Below are 15047 nucleotides of genomic sequence, written 5' to 3'. Positions count from 1 at the left end.
AATCTGGTGAATTCAATTCGGGCCTTTCGCCCGGAGTCTTGTAAGGCCATGTGTGACAGTTCCATCGTTCCGATTTCTTCGCGTGGTCCTGTCAAAATTTTATATGGAATATGAAAGATGAAAAAAAAAATGGACAGTTGTGATTCCACGACCAAAATTTGTCAAACCCCTTACAAGTTTGTATGACCAAAAATCGTACGGTTGAGCAGTGATGCCAGCCTAAGGAAGGAGGACCCTTGAGCTTTGATATTGTTGGGTAGATGAGAAGACTAGACTGATAACTCCTGCCCAGTCAGACACTGTTTCAGAACCTTTCAGATATTGTTAAAATGTAACCGGTTTCGTTCCGTTCCGTTAAAAAAAGAACTTTCCCATCACTACTAACTACCCCAACCCGTTGCACATTGCATTAACCGAATCTCGTTTTTCGTTTTCTTTTCTTTAATCGTTACAGTTTGCGATAAAGGTTGCCAACAAGCGCAATGAGAAGCGATTGTCATCGATCGTAGAACTGACAACTGTGATGGTGCCGGAGGAGAAGCCACCGAAGATAATCGACACCACGCCGTCGAAGCTGGCGGACAAATCTCTCGGCGGCGGTGTGCCGGTGGTGCCGAACAAGAACAACAACAGCATCAATAGTAGTGAGAACCATTCCGCAACGGTCACCACTGGTGGGGGTGCCACCCCCGGCACGGTGGGTGCGGGCGGTGTCGTTGGCAGCGCAAACGGTGGCGACTGGTCGCCAGTGAACAGTACCCATCATCAGCTACATCACCTGCAGCAGCAGCAACACCATCTACACCACGGTGTAGTCGGACCACCGGGAGTTGGTGCGGTCGGTGGAGGGCCCACGGCAGACCGTACACCGAACGGTGAAGGCATCATGCTGCACAGCTCCAGCCCAACCGGCAACAGTGCGGTTGGTGGTAGTGGTGGCGTCGCTGGACCACGCGGCACCGGTAGCGATATGGGTTTGATGCCGGCAAACGGTGGCACTCCCGGTGCGGGGGCGAATCATCACAATCACCTCCACAACAGCCACGGTCACCATAATCATGGGCTCCACAACCACAACCACCTGCATCCGCATCACCACAGCAGTCGGAACCAGCAACAGCACCAGCAGCAGCAGCAACAACATTCGCCCCAACAGCAACAGCAGCAACCATTCGCATCGGTACACCACCATGCCCATCACAACCATCATGTGGTTAGCAATGGGGGTAGTGTGTTGCCACCCGGCGCAACGGCATCCGGTGGTGTGGAGGTGGGGGTGGGCGGCAGTAACGCTAGTACTACCGGCACTAGCGCCACCAACGGTGTTAACGGTGATACGGGCACGACCGGCACGATGCCCGCCGGCAATGGGCAGACAAATAGCGTGAACGTAACGCCCGGTAGTAACGCCAACAATCGGAGTAGCAATAGTAATAACAGTAGCAACAGCAGTAGCAGTAGCAGCGGCAGCAGCGGTAACAGTACCAGCAGCAGCGTGCGGCTCGCCAGCAGCAACAATCGAGCCAGCAGCGGCAGCAGTGTGCCGGCCGGTGCGAGCAGTAGCATCAGTATGAACAGCAGTAGCAAAAACCACAGCAACAGCAACTGTTCACTCAACAATCTCAGCATTGCCACCCTCATTGCGAATGGTCCGCCGCGTCGGAATGTGAACGGTAGTGCTGCGAACGGTGCGGTCGGTCCGACCGGCAACAGCACGAACGGTATCGGTGGGAGCAACAGAAGCAGTAGCAACAACAGCAGTGCTGCCAGCAATACTGGCAGCAGTACCGGCGGCACCACTACCATGAATACACATCATCCAAACCACCATCAACTTCATCACCCGCATCATCATCATCAGCAGCAACAGCAGCAGCAGCAGCAGCAGCAGCAACAGCAGCAAAGCCACCATCTTCATCATCAACAACAACAGCAACAGCAGTCGCCTCATCTTCAACATCATCCGCACCATCAACAGCACCATCAACATAATCATCATTTATCAGCGGTACATGTAAGTATGCGAGCGAATATGGGTGTGTGTGTGTGCAGATGATACCGACTTCCGACACACACTGCTACTGACAATCGAAGGACTCTACGATGGCTTTAGTTTTTGACTTGTTGTGACGGAAATACTGCTAGTTACGAAGCCACCCTTGGCAAAAACAAAACAACCAGTTGAAGTTGTGTCAACTGCATGTTCTGTCAAAAATTGATGTGTCAGTCTGTATGTTGTTCCTACGCAGGGCTGGGTATACGCGGGCAAGGGTTGACAAATATATTCTTGGGCTAAGAGTCGGCAAGGGAAGAGAAATCACGTAGAGACGGGAGCGGAGTTGGGATACTGAGACATGCAGGATAAGGGTCACTAAAGACCGTAAGCGCTCGTTTGAAAGAGTCATTCTGGTCATGGCGTGTACTACGAGACGGCAGATAGAAAGGATCAGGAAGTCTTGTACACCAATAGATGGCCGGCGTGATCTAGAAGGTCATTAAGGCAAGAAAAGAAAAAGGAAAACGATGTATAGACTTAATAGAAGCATCTCTTACAAAAAGACTCGGCTTTCTGAGGTATTAGACGGCTAGATTTGTGTCAGAAGTTTGAGATATTTGGAGATCTAGTCACATCTAGTCTAGATGTGACTAGAAGCTCAACCTAGGCAAATATCTTCGCACCCTGCTATGCTGAATGTGGATACTTGAGTCGCATTCAGTTGCAAGACAGCTCTAACTCTGCCACGAGCAACTTGGTGTCCAATGTTTCATCACTGTAAGCGGATAGCAGTTTTCCCCCCTGTACATTCGTGTCGTTCGAAGCATCTTTCTGAGCTGCTGTATCAGATGGTTTGTTTCAACCAGCTTGAAGTCTTGGGTACTGGGATGGGCATTGCGATGTGTATATTTAGCTCACAAGGCGTTCCACACGACACACCCGGGCCCTACAGAATCTTTTTTGGAGATCCGTAACTCCACGCTTGGAGCATCCAAGACGCGCGCGCACGATGAACGCGGGAGGCAAAATAATCCACAGTCAAGTCGGAACGGTTAAGCGGGTAGCTTACTTACAGCGCTCCTGCTTCGTGGCTTCTTCACACGCCTCTCCCGCACGTCCCGCCGCTGCCTTCTTTCAACGCCGCACAACAAATCGTGTCAAGCTGTCAATGCGTTGCTCATCGCGCAAACCATGGACCAGAAGAGTGTGGTATGTGTGTGTGTGTGTGTTTACGTTCTCGCAGCCCAACGGCAGAGCAATAATATTTTATGGATGTTTATAACAGTTCGGTAAACAAACGCGCCCCGCGATCGTTAAAATAAAACAATAATCTTCACCGCGGGACAATTGTGTTTCCGTTTCTGCCATCCATTCACCCGACGTGCCCCACTGGCACGAGAGGAGGGGGAGAAGCATTGAGAAATGGCACCAGCGATACGGATGTCTGGATTTGCCCGGAGGGTGAATAGTCTCGAGGCGGGAATAGTTTTTCACTCGTACGAAAATCTTTCACATGAAGGCATAGCGTAACTTGGCGCACTTTTCGGTGTTTTGGGCGTGCCGGTTTGAGTCCAGCATGCGTGTTGTCCTTGGTGCTAATTCGTGTGGTAATTTCAACCGACCGACAGGAAGCACGTTGAGGGTGTGCTATGGTCCGCGGGGTTTTGTTTATTGGCCAGGAAAGCTGTTTGTACGAATGGGAACGTTTATTTTATAAAACCTTCCTGTGCACACCCGCAAATGTAGTGGCCCACTTGTGTCCAGTTTCTGGGAGACGGGGGGAAAAAAATTTCAACGGAAAGCATTTACTTTTGCGTCGCACGGGAAACGGATGTTCGCTTGGTATCCAACTTCAAGGAAGATTTTTTCGCCAAAGCGACCGTCGGCTGGGATTGCTGATGCTGGGAAATGCAACTTATGGCTTGTTCGTAGCACCGGTAGCGTAGAAATCACATTGAAGTTGAAGTAATCTTTTATGAAGTATTCTCCGGTGCGTGCGCTGCTAGGGGAACACTTGCTCGGGATGTAACTTTCCGTTGAAATCATTATTGTGCCTGATATCTTCTTGACAGTATGGTTTGGAATAAATATTTGCCTGGTTTGTTTGGTTGACAGCTTTACGAAGAATGAAGAATGCGAAAATATTTTATCTTGCACGTTAGAGGAATTTTGTGAGGACTCATGCGTCCAGAAAATCTCTGATATGAGAGGAACTAGCAATAATGGTGTCATTTCTGGAACCGGCTCTACATAACGTGGGCATTTTACTGATTCGATCAAACGCTTCACATTGAGGAGTGTCTAGAAATTGTCCACCCTAGCAGGTTGGTCTTGGAAAACTCTCTGAGTCACAGTCCCGGATGAGATTCGATGCTAGTCCCGTCGTGTTAGCAATTGATGCAGCTACTATCTCTATTTCTTTGCCCAACGATCTAGTAGGTCACGCCGGATATTGAATGGCTTACTAGACTTGCTGATACCAAGTTGGATAGGCAGTACTCACTACGAGGATTCCTGGTCCGGATGGGTATTGTACCCCAGGCTACCATCTCAAGTTCGAGATATTGTTCTACCGCGTGTCTGGATATTCTAGACCGTAGAGTTCTGTCATAAAGAGCCTCCCAAAGCCAAACCTAAGGACACCTTAAAGTTGCCTTAAAGTAAAGTCACGTTTTTTTCCCGTACGTGTCACTATTGCTAAGCTGTTTAGCTATCTTCTAAAACGTGCACGGTTAGCAAATAGTGCTTACTTCCAGCGCACGGCGCATTGGCACATTCCTCGCGTGTTTGTAAACAGCCGCTTGTCAACTTCAACTAATTCCTTCCCCAACAGTTGTTTATTGTTTTGTAATTAACTAACCGTTGTTTAGTTCTAACGTAAACTAATACTCTCGCTCTCTATCATGAGAGTTTTTGTTACATTTAAACCACATCATCAACAACAACTCGGTGTGACAGATGTGGGCGAGTCGTTTTTTTTTTTCATCTTCTCTGTCCCTCCTATTTCACCTCTCTCCATACTCTCCCACTCCTCCTTTTCTTGCGTCGGTGGTTATTTTGCACAGGTTAAACCTGTCACACAGAGCAAATTGCCTGCCCGTTGCGTGTTATATTTCCGTGTCTAAATAGCAACGGGTCCGTTCACACTATCCGCCGAGGCAGATCACAAACACCCGCGTTGACCCGTAACCGTTAACCGCAAATAGCGATTATTGAAACGTAACCTCCGGGGACGACACCCGACACCTTTCCGTCTTGCCGTGCGTCAAGAATGATGTGGATGCGGTTCACTGGTTGCGATGAAGCGGGTGAAGCGCTCGGAACTGGTTGGGTTGGTTGGAAGAAGAAAGTTCAGTCGGTTAGAGATTACTTGCTAATAGATGCCGATTAGCGCGCGAATACGTCGCCGTGAGGGTATAGTACCGCGCGAATACGCCACAGATTTATGGTAGCGCACGGTAGCTCTATTTATAGTGGAGGAAGAGTGTTTGGAAGAGTTTGATTGATTGTTGATTGTTCGGATGACTGATTAAGCTAATTAATTGTTGCTTGGTAGTAAATGCTGCAAACCGGGATGTACCGGTGGAGAGATGCTTGTACGGGGGTTGTAGCCCCTGCAAGTATGCAATAGCCACTTTGCATAGCTTATGACAGCGTTAAGCCAACAGATTTCACACCTTTCCACAATACTTGGAATGCTCGACTTGGGGCGTTAAGCTTTCGCGTGGACACTTTCCGACTACAACACCTACAGCAAGACAAGACAAACCTTACGCATTTAGCAGACAATACAGACCAATGTATACTAATGATGTCCGTGGTATATCTTTTGACTCTCTCGCAGAATCTTTCTCTATCTTCGATCATCGATCCGGGCACCTCCGACGACAGTGGGCGCGCCTCGGAGCGACTGACGACGTCCTCTGTGGCCCAGCGGGATCCGGACAGTTCGCGAGACCGGCTCAGCGATGCAAGCAGTCGCTGCAGCTCCGGTAAAGGGTATATCTGTGATAGCGAAGGAGACGATGACAAGGTAAGCGCATTCCGTCGGTTCTGTTCCAGCGTTCCGTAAAACCAGCGACTATTGGCGGAAGCTCCTAACGCACTCGATGTGTCGTGATGGTAGTACGCGTGAGGGCTTCGGGTGGCGCACATTTAAACCCTCCAACCTTCACGAAAAGGGCTTCTCGATGCAGGCAGGAGCAGCTTTGAGGCTGTCAGATAAAGCTGTAGAAGCGATCCCGCTTCCCTGCGGTGTCAAAATTATGACGACCGTGATAATCACCTCTGCAGCAGTTAGCCTTGCCGTTGCCTTTGCTGGGCTTACTGCACACCCTCCCAGGTGTGATTCTGACTACAAATCTAGCCTTGCTTACGGAGGGGATTATTGCTGATGTTTACGACTCATTTGCACTCTGTTAAGTGAGCGTCCGCTTCTAACCCGCACCCGCGACATAACGCTTGGATTTGGCTGGATGCTTCCCCCCTGCTAGACTCTCGAATAGCTGAACTTATGTGACCTAGTTAAATATGAATGTTTCGAATTTTTATTACAAAAAGAAAAGAGAGATTTTCCGAGCTCATTTCTGTTAACCGCATAATTACTTTACTTGCTACTAGATGGCATTGTGTGCCGTGGTGTGTGTATGTGTGTATAGCGGGTGTAAAATGGTCTAATTTTCACAACCCAGCTCGAAGTTGTTGCAAAGTGTGAAAAACAAGCACGTAACATCGCATCCTCAGCCGGCTAGTATCCGCCCACCGAATCATAAAAAAAAAAGCAGTCGAAGGTGTAAAGTGTTACCAGGTTCGCACAATTAACAAACAACTGCTACAGTGTAACGTGCTTCCTAGGTGATGATGAGGATGACGATGATTCTGTATAGTATGCAAGTATTTTTTCAACATGACTTCCTGGCTGTCAGTCGGTCAGTCGAAAGTTTGAAGAAATCAAGAGGGTTAGGAATTCCAGAGAAATAGCGGCCGCGACCCGGTTCAAATCCCATCCGGATCGGTTGCACGTCGCTCACTCACTCAATCACTCATGTTGGCCTGCTCTTTTAAAGAACGCGTCGTTGTGATATGGCCCGGTCAACAATAGATTTCAAGGAAACTCGATCCCTGGCTGCAGCTTCCCATCCGTGTAGGGACCCGATCTCCGACAGGTCACCCTTAACCTGATCCAGCCAACGAACTCGCTGTGCTCCCCAACGCCTCGTACATAACTGGGGGTCGCTGACGAATACCTTCCTAGCGGGGCATGAGTCCGGCATCCTCATAACATGCCCCAACCATCGTATCCCGGCCGGTCTTTGCTACCGCCAGGATGTCCGGTTCTCCGTATAGCTCAGCAATCTCGTGGTTCATCCTTCTTCTCCACACTCCATGCTCGAACACACCGCCAAGAAATGCCCGGAGGATGCGACGCTCAAACATGCCAAGAGCGTTCGCATTCTCCGCTCGGATGGTCCAAGACTCGTGACCATATAGGACCACCGGGCGAATCAGTGTGCGATATATCTTACATTTCGTGCGGTCTCGAAGTCTTCTGGATCTCAGCAAACGGTAAATGCCGTAGGTAGGCACGATTCCCCTGAACAATGCGTCTCCGGATTTCGCTGCTGACATCGTTATCCGAAGTTACGACAGTCCCAAGATAGCAGAACTCCTCTACTAACTCGAGGTTGTCGCCGTCGACTAACACGCTGCTTCCCACTCGGGCTCTTTCGTGATCCGAGCCTCCGGCAAGCAGGTATTTCGTCTTGGACGCATTGATCATCAATCCAATTTTTGCTGCTTGACGTTTCAGTCGGGTGTACGCCTCACACACCATTTAGATGGCCGGTGGGATCTAAAAGGGCGTTAAGTCAAGAAGAATATGGCGTTTGGAAATTTGGTGAAACAAGCGCTCGTTAATGTCTGTATTAGTAGTCAGGTTAGGGCAACTGTCAGGATCTCTTTAATTACCTCTTTCGTACAGAATCCTTCCGTTGACAGAATTTATTTTCAACGAAGATATTTCTTAGAAAGTTTGAAGAAATCAGAAATTAGAGGTAGGGAAACAGCCTCTCGTTTGCGTTAGTAGTAGCAGCTCTCAGTATGTCCTCTTTCGTTATGTCCTCGAATGTCTTGGCTCGCTACCCAGGGCCTTGGGAATTCTGGTAGAATCTCGTTAGGTTTTTCGCACAATTCCTGCTTTGTGACAGATACTGCTGCTTCTTCTTTGGAACTACAGTTACGAGAGGTTCCGGCCTACCATTTCTGGCTTCCCTAGATTCCCTTATACCTATCAGGATCAGGAACCTGTCAGAAATCTATCATAATATCTAGGGTCGTTAGAATCGCTCAAAAAAAAAAAAAAAACCATTATGATATATTACCACAGTTAACAATTTACTAATCAAGCTTTATTTTCTTTCTCTTGCAGGTAAGTCAACTAACTTCCGTACGTCAATGCTGCTGGAACTGGGTGGGTACAATTTTCCCTCCCTATAACGCGACACGATAAGCTGACCGTTTACGTACAGATGATCGGGATGCATGTATTGCGCTCGTTGGCGACATTCCTGGCAGGAAGGAGAAAGAATCGATTTATCATCCCTATCGAGCAATGGAGGTTAAGATTAAAAAGCGATTAAATCGGTTTGCGCTGACGAGACGATGTTTCTCGCCACTCTTCTTACACACCTCGGTCGCTACCAATTGAGGGTGTTATTGTGCAGTTTGACTTTCTAATCATGCAATTGAGTAAAGGGGGACGAGATAGACATGCGGGAAGAGTGGAGTGAGGGTTGTATACAAATTGAGCGTCAATCGGGCGCCATGCTCACTACCAATCCCACTACCAAACCCCTTCCCCCCCATCGTGCACGAGAAATCAATCAGCAAACAATCGTGCGAACAAAGTGAGGTTAAGCGACGGTATCGACCTCTTAACGGTTGGCCTGGTAAGAAAAAAAAAACATTTGGCACACCAGTTTTGCATTTCTATCGGGGGAATGCATCGTCGGCAGTGCGTTGCGCGATTTTCTTCACGACGACACATGATGAAGCGCTCAACCAGTGTATGCTTGCCGGTTGTCTTTTTTGTTCAAGGTGCGAAAACCTCCTTTACGGACCCTCGGGCATGTTGCTGTTTTGCGTTACGGATGCGGTGAAAGCACCATGGCACAATTGGGCGATGTTGAACGGAATGGTAATTCTTTGGGAGATTGTAAATCTGTCATCCTACACTCCACAAACACTGCATCATAAGGAATAGAGTCTATGCATGCGAAAAAGGCCGTTGGATGGAAGAGGCGAGTGGGCGGGGAGATGCGGTTGGTTAAAACGGGTACCGCAGTGGTAATAAACTATTCTTAATCTTCAACCTCACACTTACCAACACGCGTGAACGCGCGAGATATACAGGGAGAAGGGTATCGAACGTGGCAAGATTAGCGATATTGTTTATGCTTAGGAACTAGCATCTCATGGATGGTGTTTGAGAAGGGGGGAGAGGGGTTTCTGGGGCTGGTTGTTTATGTTTGGCGTGTGTGTAAACATGGGCGCAGAGTTTGGTGTAATCACTTTGTAGGCAATTAAATTTAAATGAGCCTGATGCTTGGGTGCTTGCGTGCGTGTGAGAGAGGGAACACACTGTTCTTGACAGCTGGATTAACGAATGATTTGTTTACTTTTGCGTGAATTCTTTTGTCAATTCAAAAGATTCTTTCACGGGTTCTCAATCTATATCTTGTGTTGTTTTTAACTTAACACGACCTGTGCCAGCTCATGCGGGCCATCGAATGGCTTCCGAGTTTTGGAACCAATTCCAAATCTACTGTCCGCAAATCCGGATTTCGGAAGCATTTTGCCCATCACTTATTCAAACAAACAAACGGATTCAATGCTGTTGCGTAAGCGGAAGTTGAAAACCTTCAGCTAATTGCAATACTCCACTGCTGCGTTACAAATTTCCTCTAACAGGCCGGTAGACTCCATGCTTGCGATGTTTGCTTAGAGTTCCACAAAAGGGGGCCTACAATATTTCATCTATTTGTTTGTAACATTCTCCTTAGTGATGGACCGACAATCTATGTTTCGAAATTGTATTGCTCCCAAAGCTTGTACTTACCCGTAGCTGTTCCCTTGCCACGAATTGTCATCAATTTACGATCAAAAGACAAACGTCCATTACTTTTTTTTTTTTTTGAAAACTCAACCAAGCGAGGGAACAAATCTGAAGGCGGAAATGGGCAATCAACAACAAACTGACTGATCCCTCCGACCCCCCGACAAATCATCGACGACTTGCAGTGCAGAGGCAGGCAGGCAGCTGGGGGAGCTCATAAAACGCAAATGATTACACTTTAAGAAGTCACTAAACCACTTTCTGAACTTTACCGAATGCCGCGCGCGCGCGTCAAGAGGTCGCCCGGTCCCATTTGGTGACGTTAATGGTTTTTGATAGTTTCTGCCGTTTTATTTATTTTTTCTTTTGTTTGTAGTTTTGCCTTTAACCCGTCCTCTGCAGGGAGCAATCATGCCAGCCATTTCCTTTCACACCCCACCTGTTTTATTGCATCTCACCCAGGATAGTCGCTCTCGCTCTGTTTGTGTGTGCGATGCCGCCCGATGGATGCAAATGCAATAAAATGCACTCAACACCCCTAATGCGTGTGTGTGTGTATGGTGTTGGGCGCACAATTGCGGGAGGGTGGAGGGGCGAAGATGGTGGTTGTTCCTTTTTATTGCCCATACGATGACGGAGTTTTATTGCACCACGTTTCGACGCACTATACCGAGCGAAATCTGCTCCGCGATGGCGATAAACGGTAGGCAGAGAGACTTTGTAAAGGGCACAAAGGGAATGGGGTCTTGATATGGGATAAGTGTCGTGATAAGTGGCGGACAGCGGGAACATATGCCGAGATGATGTGGCGAGGATTATGCACTTTCCGTATTAGCAGCTCGTAAAAATATGCAAAGTATCAATTAAAACTTTAATTAACTGCTCATTTCAACTCGCCGTGCGTATGAACGGTGTTCAGTTTATTACTGTGTATGTTTATGTGTGTGTGTGTGTATCTGTGAATTTGTGTTGACGTTTTGCTTTTCGCGCCCCTCTGCCATGGCGAGGACGGAGGAGTTAAAAACGGATCACATGTCTGAGGCGATTTAGCCGCATCCACCATGTTTACGATACAGATTTATGGTGCGCTTCGAATTTATTGGAATGCTAATTTGGAGGGATACATTTGCATTTGGCCGGTTATATGGCGGCTACCGGATTGCGAGATAATCGTTATTGGGTCATTCACGAAACCAATTTTCGAAGATGCTGTGGGCGCCCGGGTTCCGGGTTTGCGCTTGTTGTTTAAAATGGGCTAGTAAAAGTGACCAACATGGAGAGGCAGGGAAACAGAAAGACAGAAAGAGAGTGAGAGAGTGAGAGAGAGAGAGAGAGTGTGAGATAGATAGAATAACCGAATGGTAAGCTTGAAACTGACCTAAAGTTTGATAGTTTTATTGCTGCAACATAGTTGCTAATGGATGAAATAACGCAACTTAGGCCAGGTTGAGAGTCATGCAGATTACTTTTCATGGAGATTGGAGATCAAGACATTCCAAGACCTTCAAGACTTCCTAATGAAATGAATTGTACCAAATCGAATCCCGATGAAATTATATCATTTATTGTAGAGTCAATATACTATCAAAGAAGTAAGAGCTTTAATCATGTTAGCTAGAACTGTCAACTATCTTACCTGACGGATATGAATTCTCCCTCAACATAGGTTCGAGCTTCAAATCATTCTGTGGCAATGAATGTGTTCAACTGAAGTCCCGATAAAATCAGGCTAAAATGATGAAAAGAGTCATCTCGTACAAAAGTTGTCGAGGTCACCTATTTGTCGGAAACATTTAAAGTCTCCAAAAACATAGGTTCGAGCTGTAAGATTTCTTGGAAGACCGGAGCCCAATTAAATCCCATCCGGACCGTTCCTCTCGTTGTGAGAACTGACAAGCTATCTAACTGGTATAAGCAAAGTCTAGTAAGCTAATTGATGGCCGGCGTGTCCTATTAGATTTTTGAGCCAAGAAGACTTGTATACATGTACGATTCAAAGACTTCAAAAATATAAATACAAACTCTCACAAGGCCTCGTGTCGAGGCAATGAATGTGTCAGAATAGAGTTCTGATTCGCTAGAGTATTTGTGGTGAACTGCTATTCCATGCCGGTTATCTAATGACTTACTAGACTTCTTGATAGCACGTGCATCCCGAGGGAACGGTCCGGATGCGATTTGATCCCTGGGTCCTGCCGTGTGAAAACCGACGCTTCTATAGCCTCAGCTGTCGTTTGTACTGCAACGTTTACACTGAGGGCCTATATATCTTTGATACCGTTGACAGTACACGTGTTTCAATCGCTTACTAAGGGTACCTGAAATGTGGTTTAGAAACAGTATTTATTCCACATGTATAAATAGTTTTTCAAGCTGTATTCTTACCATATCCAACTGCTGTTGTTTGTTGTTCGCACGCAAACACACCGACATTCTGCGAACATGCTGGCAAGCAAGCATGAAGTGTGTTTTATTTGGACACCATTTTTTACTTTCCTCGCTGCTGTTGAGGCTTTTGCAAGACGCACCAAACGCGATCATCGCCGGAAATTGTGTAGACGTGAAGAGATTGACACATCTTTAACGGAAGTACGAAATTAATATGACACTTGCTCAGTCTTTAGTGTTGCGGATGGTTACGATTGCAAACGGGGTAATTAACTTGATTGCATGCTATAAAAGCCGGTTCACTTCTCGGATATCTTACCAATGTGGATGTACGTACATCTAGCGTCAGTTAATCTAGCTTACTGTGGTGCCCACCGGTGGTAATCTGATCGCTTGCTGATCATCTTTCCGCGGCTTAGGCTTTACAGCGTGTCTGCGCTGCGAGCGATAATGCTTTGTTTGCTATCTGTGATAAAAACAGCTTTGGAGGTAGTAATGATAGTAGCCGCAGGCAGTAGCTTCTTTCGAGAGGATATCAATATATACGCACGAACTCACAGGACCGGTTGTATTAACAGCTGTGGCTGATGTGGAGCAAACGGAGACTAAGGGAATACAGCAACACACACACACACACAAAGCACGCACCTATTCTCTAAACGGAATCGTTCGCCATTTTGCGGCTACTTGTGGTGGAATATCCCAGCATCTCTCTTGGGATACTTCTTCATTTTGTGCGTGTGCGTGTGTGCGTGTGTGTGAATTATAGCAGCAAAGAATATGGAGCCTATAACTTCTTTGTGGGGAACCAGACAATCAGTTGCCTGCATGGACTGCTCATCTTAGTCGGCAGTTCTTACCATTTTTGGACTTTGTAGGTTAGCGAACGTGCGCTGCATTAATTATACACGCATGCACATGACTTCTTGGTGGGTGTGGTGGTGGGTAGGGTTGGGGGTGAAGACGAGATGGCTGCCCGCTGTTGGTGGGATGTGTACGTGTTTGGGATGATGCGATCGAGTTTGTACCGGTTTTTTTCCCCCTCATCCGCTCTGTGTGGTTGAACCCTTAACAAATCACCCTGGCTCGTTCTCTCGCTCTCTCTGTCGAACTCGTATTACTCCCTGCTGTGGGGCCTAAACTGGGCCTGCTTGTGTGGTTTGCAGCTTAAATAAATTACACACTGCTGCTCTGAGTGCTTTTGAGTGGCAAGCGCACCCAGCAGCAGCAACTGCATTAAGCCCACACAGTGTGGTGCAAAACGGTGGCACATACGGCTTGAAATTGTTCAACAATTTAGATCTGTTTAGTTAGATTAGTTAGAGAATTAGTTTCGTGAAATAGATGTACTTGGCAGACAAACGTCTTAAGTGAACGTCAGAACGTCTTATTATGCGTTGTCAATTACGAGGTATTCGTTCCAATGAGGCAAGTTATCGAGTAATTCGTAAACCTCTGGTATAAAGCATCACACTCCTCGGGCTTTATAGTACACTGTTTAAGAGTCAAGAGCTTATTCGTGAGAAGATGCGCTTATTTGGAGAGAATATCTTAGGTCCCACATGACAACTTTGAGTTGCCTCTAGGACACGTCGACCATCTAAAGGCTTACTATAGATTTGCCGATAACTACGTAGTTGGATAGCCAGCCTTCACTACGGGGAGAACGTTTCGGGTGAGATTCAAATCCTGGTCCTGCCGTTTAAAGACTGATGCCGTTGTCGCTTCACCAACGGACCGCCATCTTAAGAACATTACTCGTAGTCTATATCAGCAACTGTGAAAGCACTGTCAAGTTCTTCATGTATTCATGCATCAGATGACGCACATCAACGGGTGTGTTTGCGGCCTAGATGCTAACCTCTGTTGTCTAAAAATTGGAGCTCAAAAAAACTTGGGAATGAAGGTCGTACGTTCACGGGAAACAATGTCGCAAGGAAACATGTTTTGCAACACTCCCAACACTTGAAAAGCAACGACATTATTGGGCATTTTCTACAACCCACCCCAAGATTTGTGCTATAAAGTAGCTATAAGTATTCGCCATTTTTATGGACCACCAAAAACTCCAATTCACTCCACCTCACTACGAAGGTAGTAAAAATGTTTGAGACTAGTGTGCACAGCTTTGTGCGTGTGGGGAGGGGGGGGGGGGGGAGAAGGGTTGGTAGGGAGTTGGGAGAGTAGTTGGCAACTCTAGTGCAAAACCGTACAACCAGTACGCACGGCGCAAGCCCAAATTTGAAGCGCCTTTCGCTGAATTTTTTATAACCTCCAATTTCGACGATTCCACAGCCGCTTTTTTCCGAAGTTCTTTTTCTTTTTTGCATCTCAACCCTTGCTCTGCGAGCGCAAAAAGAACGAACCGTTGAAATAACACACGCAACAAGAGCAACAACAACAAAAAAAAGCTGAATCTCCACTCTTGCGACTCTAAAGCAAGAGAGGAGGGCAAATAAAGGAAAGGGTTTCTGTTTTATTTATTTTTTTTTGTGCACGAAAATGCAAATGCACACCACACACCATCAAACGGCTGCTGCTTTTGCTACC

General features: G+C 47.0%; 4 protein-coding genes across 4 annotated transcripts in view; 1 reads left to right on the top strand and 3 right to left on the bottom strand.

Moving 5' to 3' along the window:
* LOC126568348 (vacuolar protein sorting-associated protein 16 homolog) overlaps nt 1-15047 on the bottom strand; it is a 335612-nt gene that overhangs the window by 119164 nt on the left and 201401 nt on the right. The window lies entirely within an intron of this gene.
* LOC126559745 (GATA zinc finger domain-containing protein 1-like) overlaps nt 1-15047 on the bottom strand; it is a 357373-nt gene that overhangs the window by 214983 nt on the left and 127343 nt on the right. The gene's annotated exons all lie outside the window — the stretch shown is intronic.
* Nucleotides 1-15047, bottom strand: part of LOC126561343 (40S ribosomal protein S15Aa-like) — a 108254-nt gene that overhangs the window by 19005 nt on the left and 74202 nt on the right. The window lies entirely within an intron of this gene.
* Nucleotides 1-15047, top strand: part of LOC126560048 (nascent polypeptide-associated complex subunit alpha, muscle-specific form) — a 79965-nt gene that overhangs the window by 629 nt on the left and 64289 nt on the right. Inside the window, exons 2-3 of the mRNA XM_050216246.1 lie at nt 455-2014; nt 5841-6029. Of these exons, the coding sequence (XP_050072203.1) occupies nt 455-2014; nt 5841-6029 (1749 nt within the window). The remainder of the gene's footprint in view (nt 1-454; nt 2015-5840; nt 6030-15047) is intronic.

This window comes from Anopheles maculipalpis, chromosome X, assembly GCF_943734695.1.
Source record: "Anopheles maculipalpis chromosome X, idAnoMacuDA_375_x, whole genome shotgun sequence".
Classification (NCBI taxonomy): Eukaryota; Metazoa; Arthropoda; class Insecta; order Diptera; family Culicidae; genus Anopheles; species Anopheles maculipalpis.
This window is presented reverse-complemented; position numbering and strand designations above follow the sequence as displayed.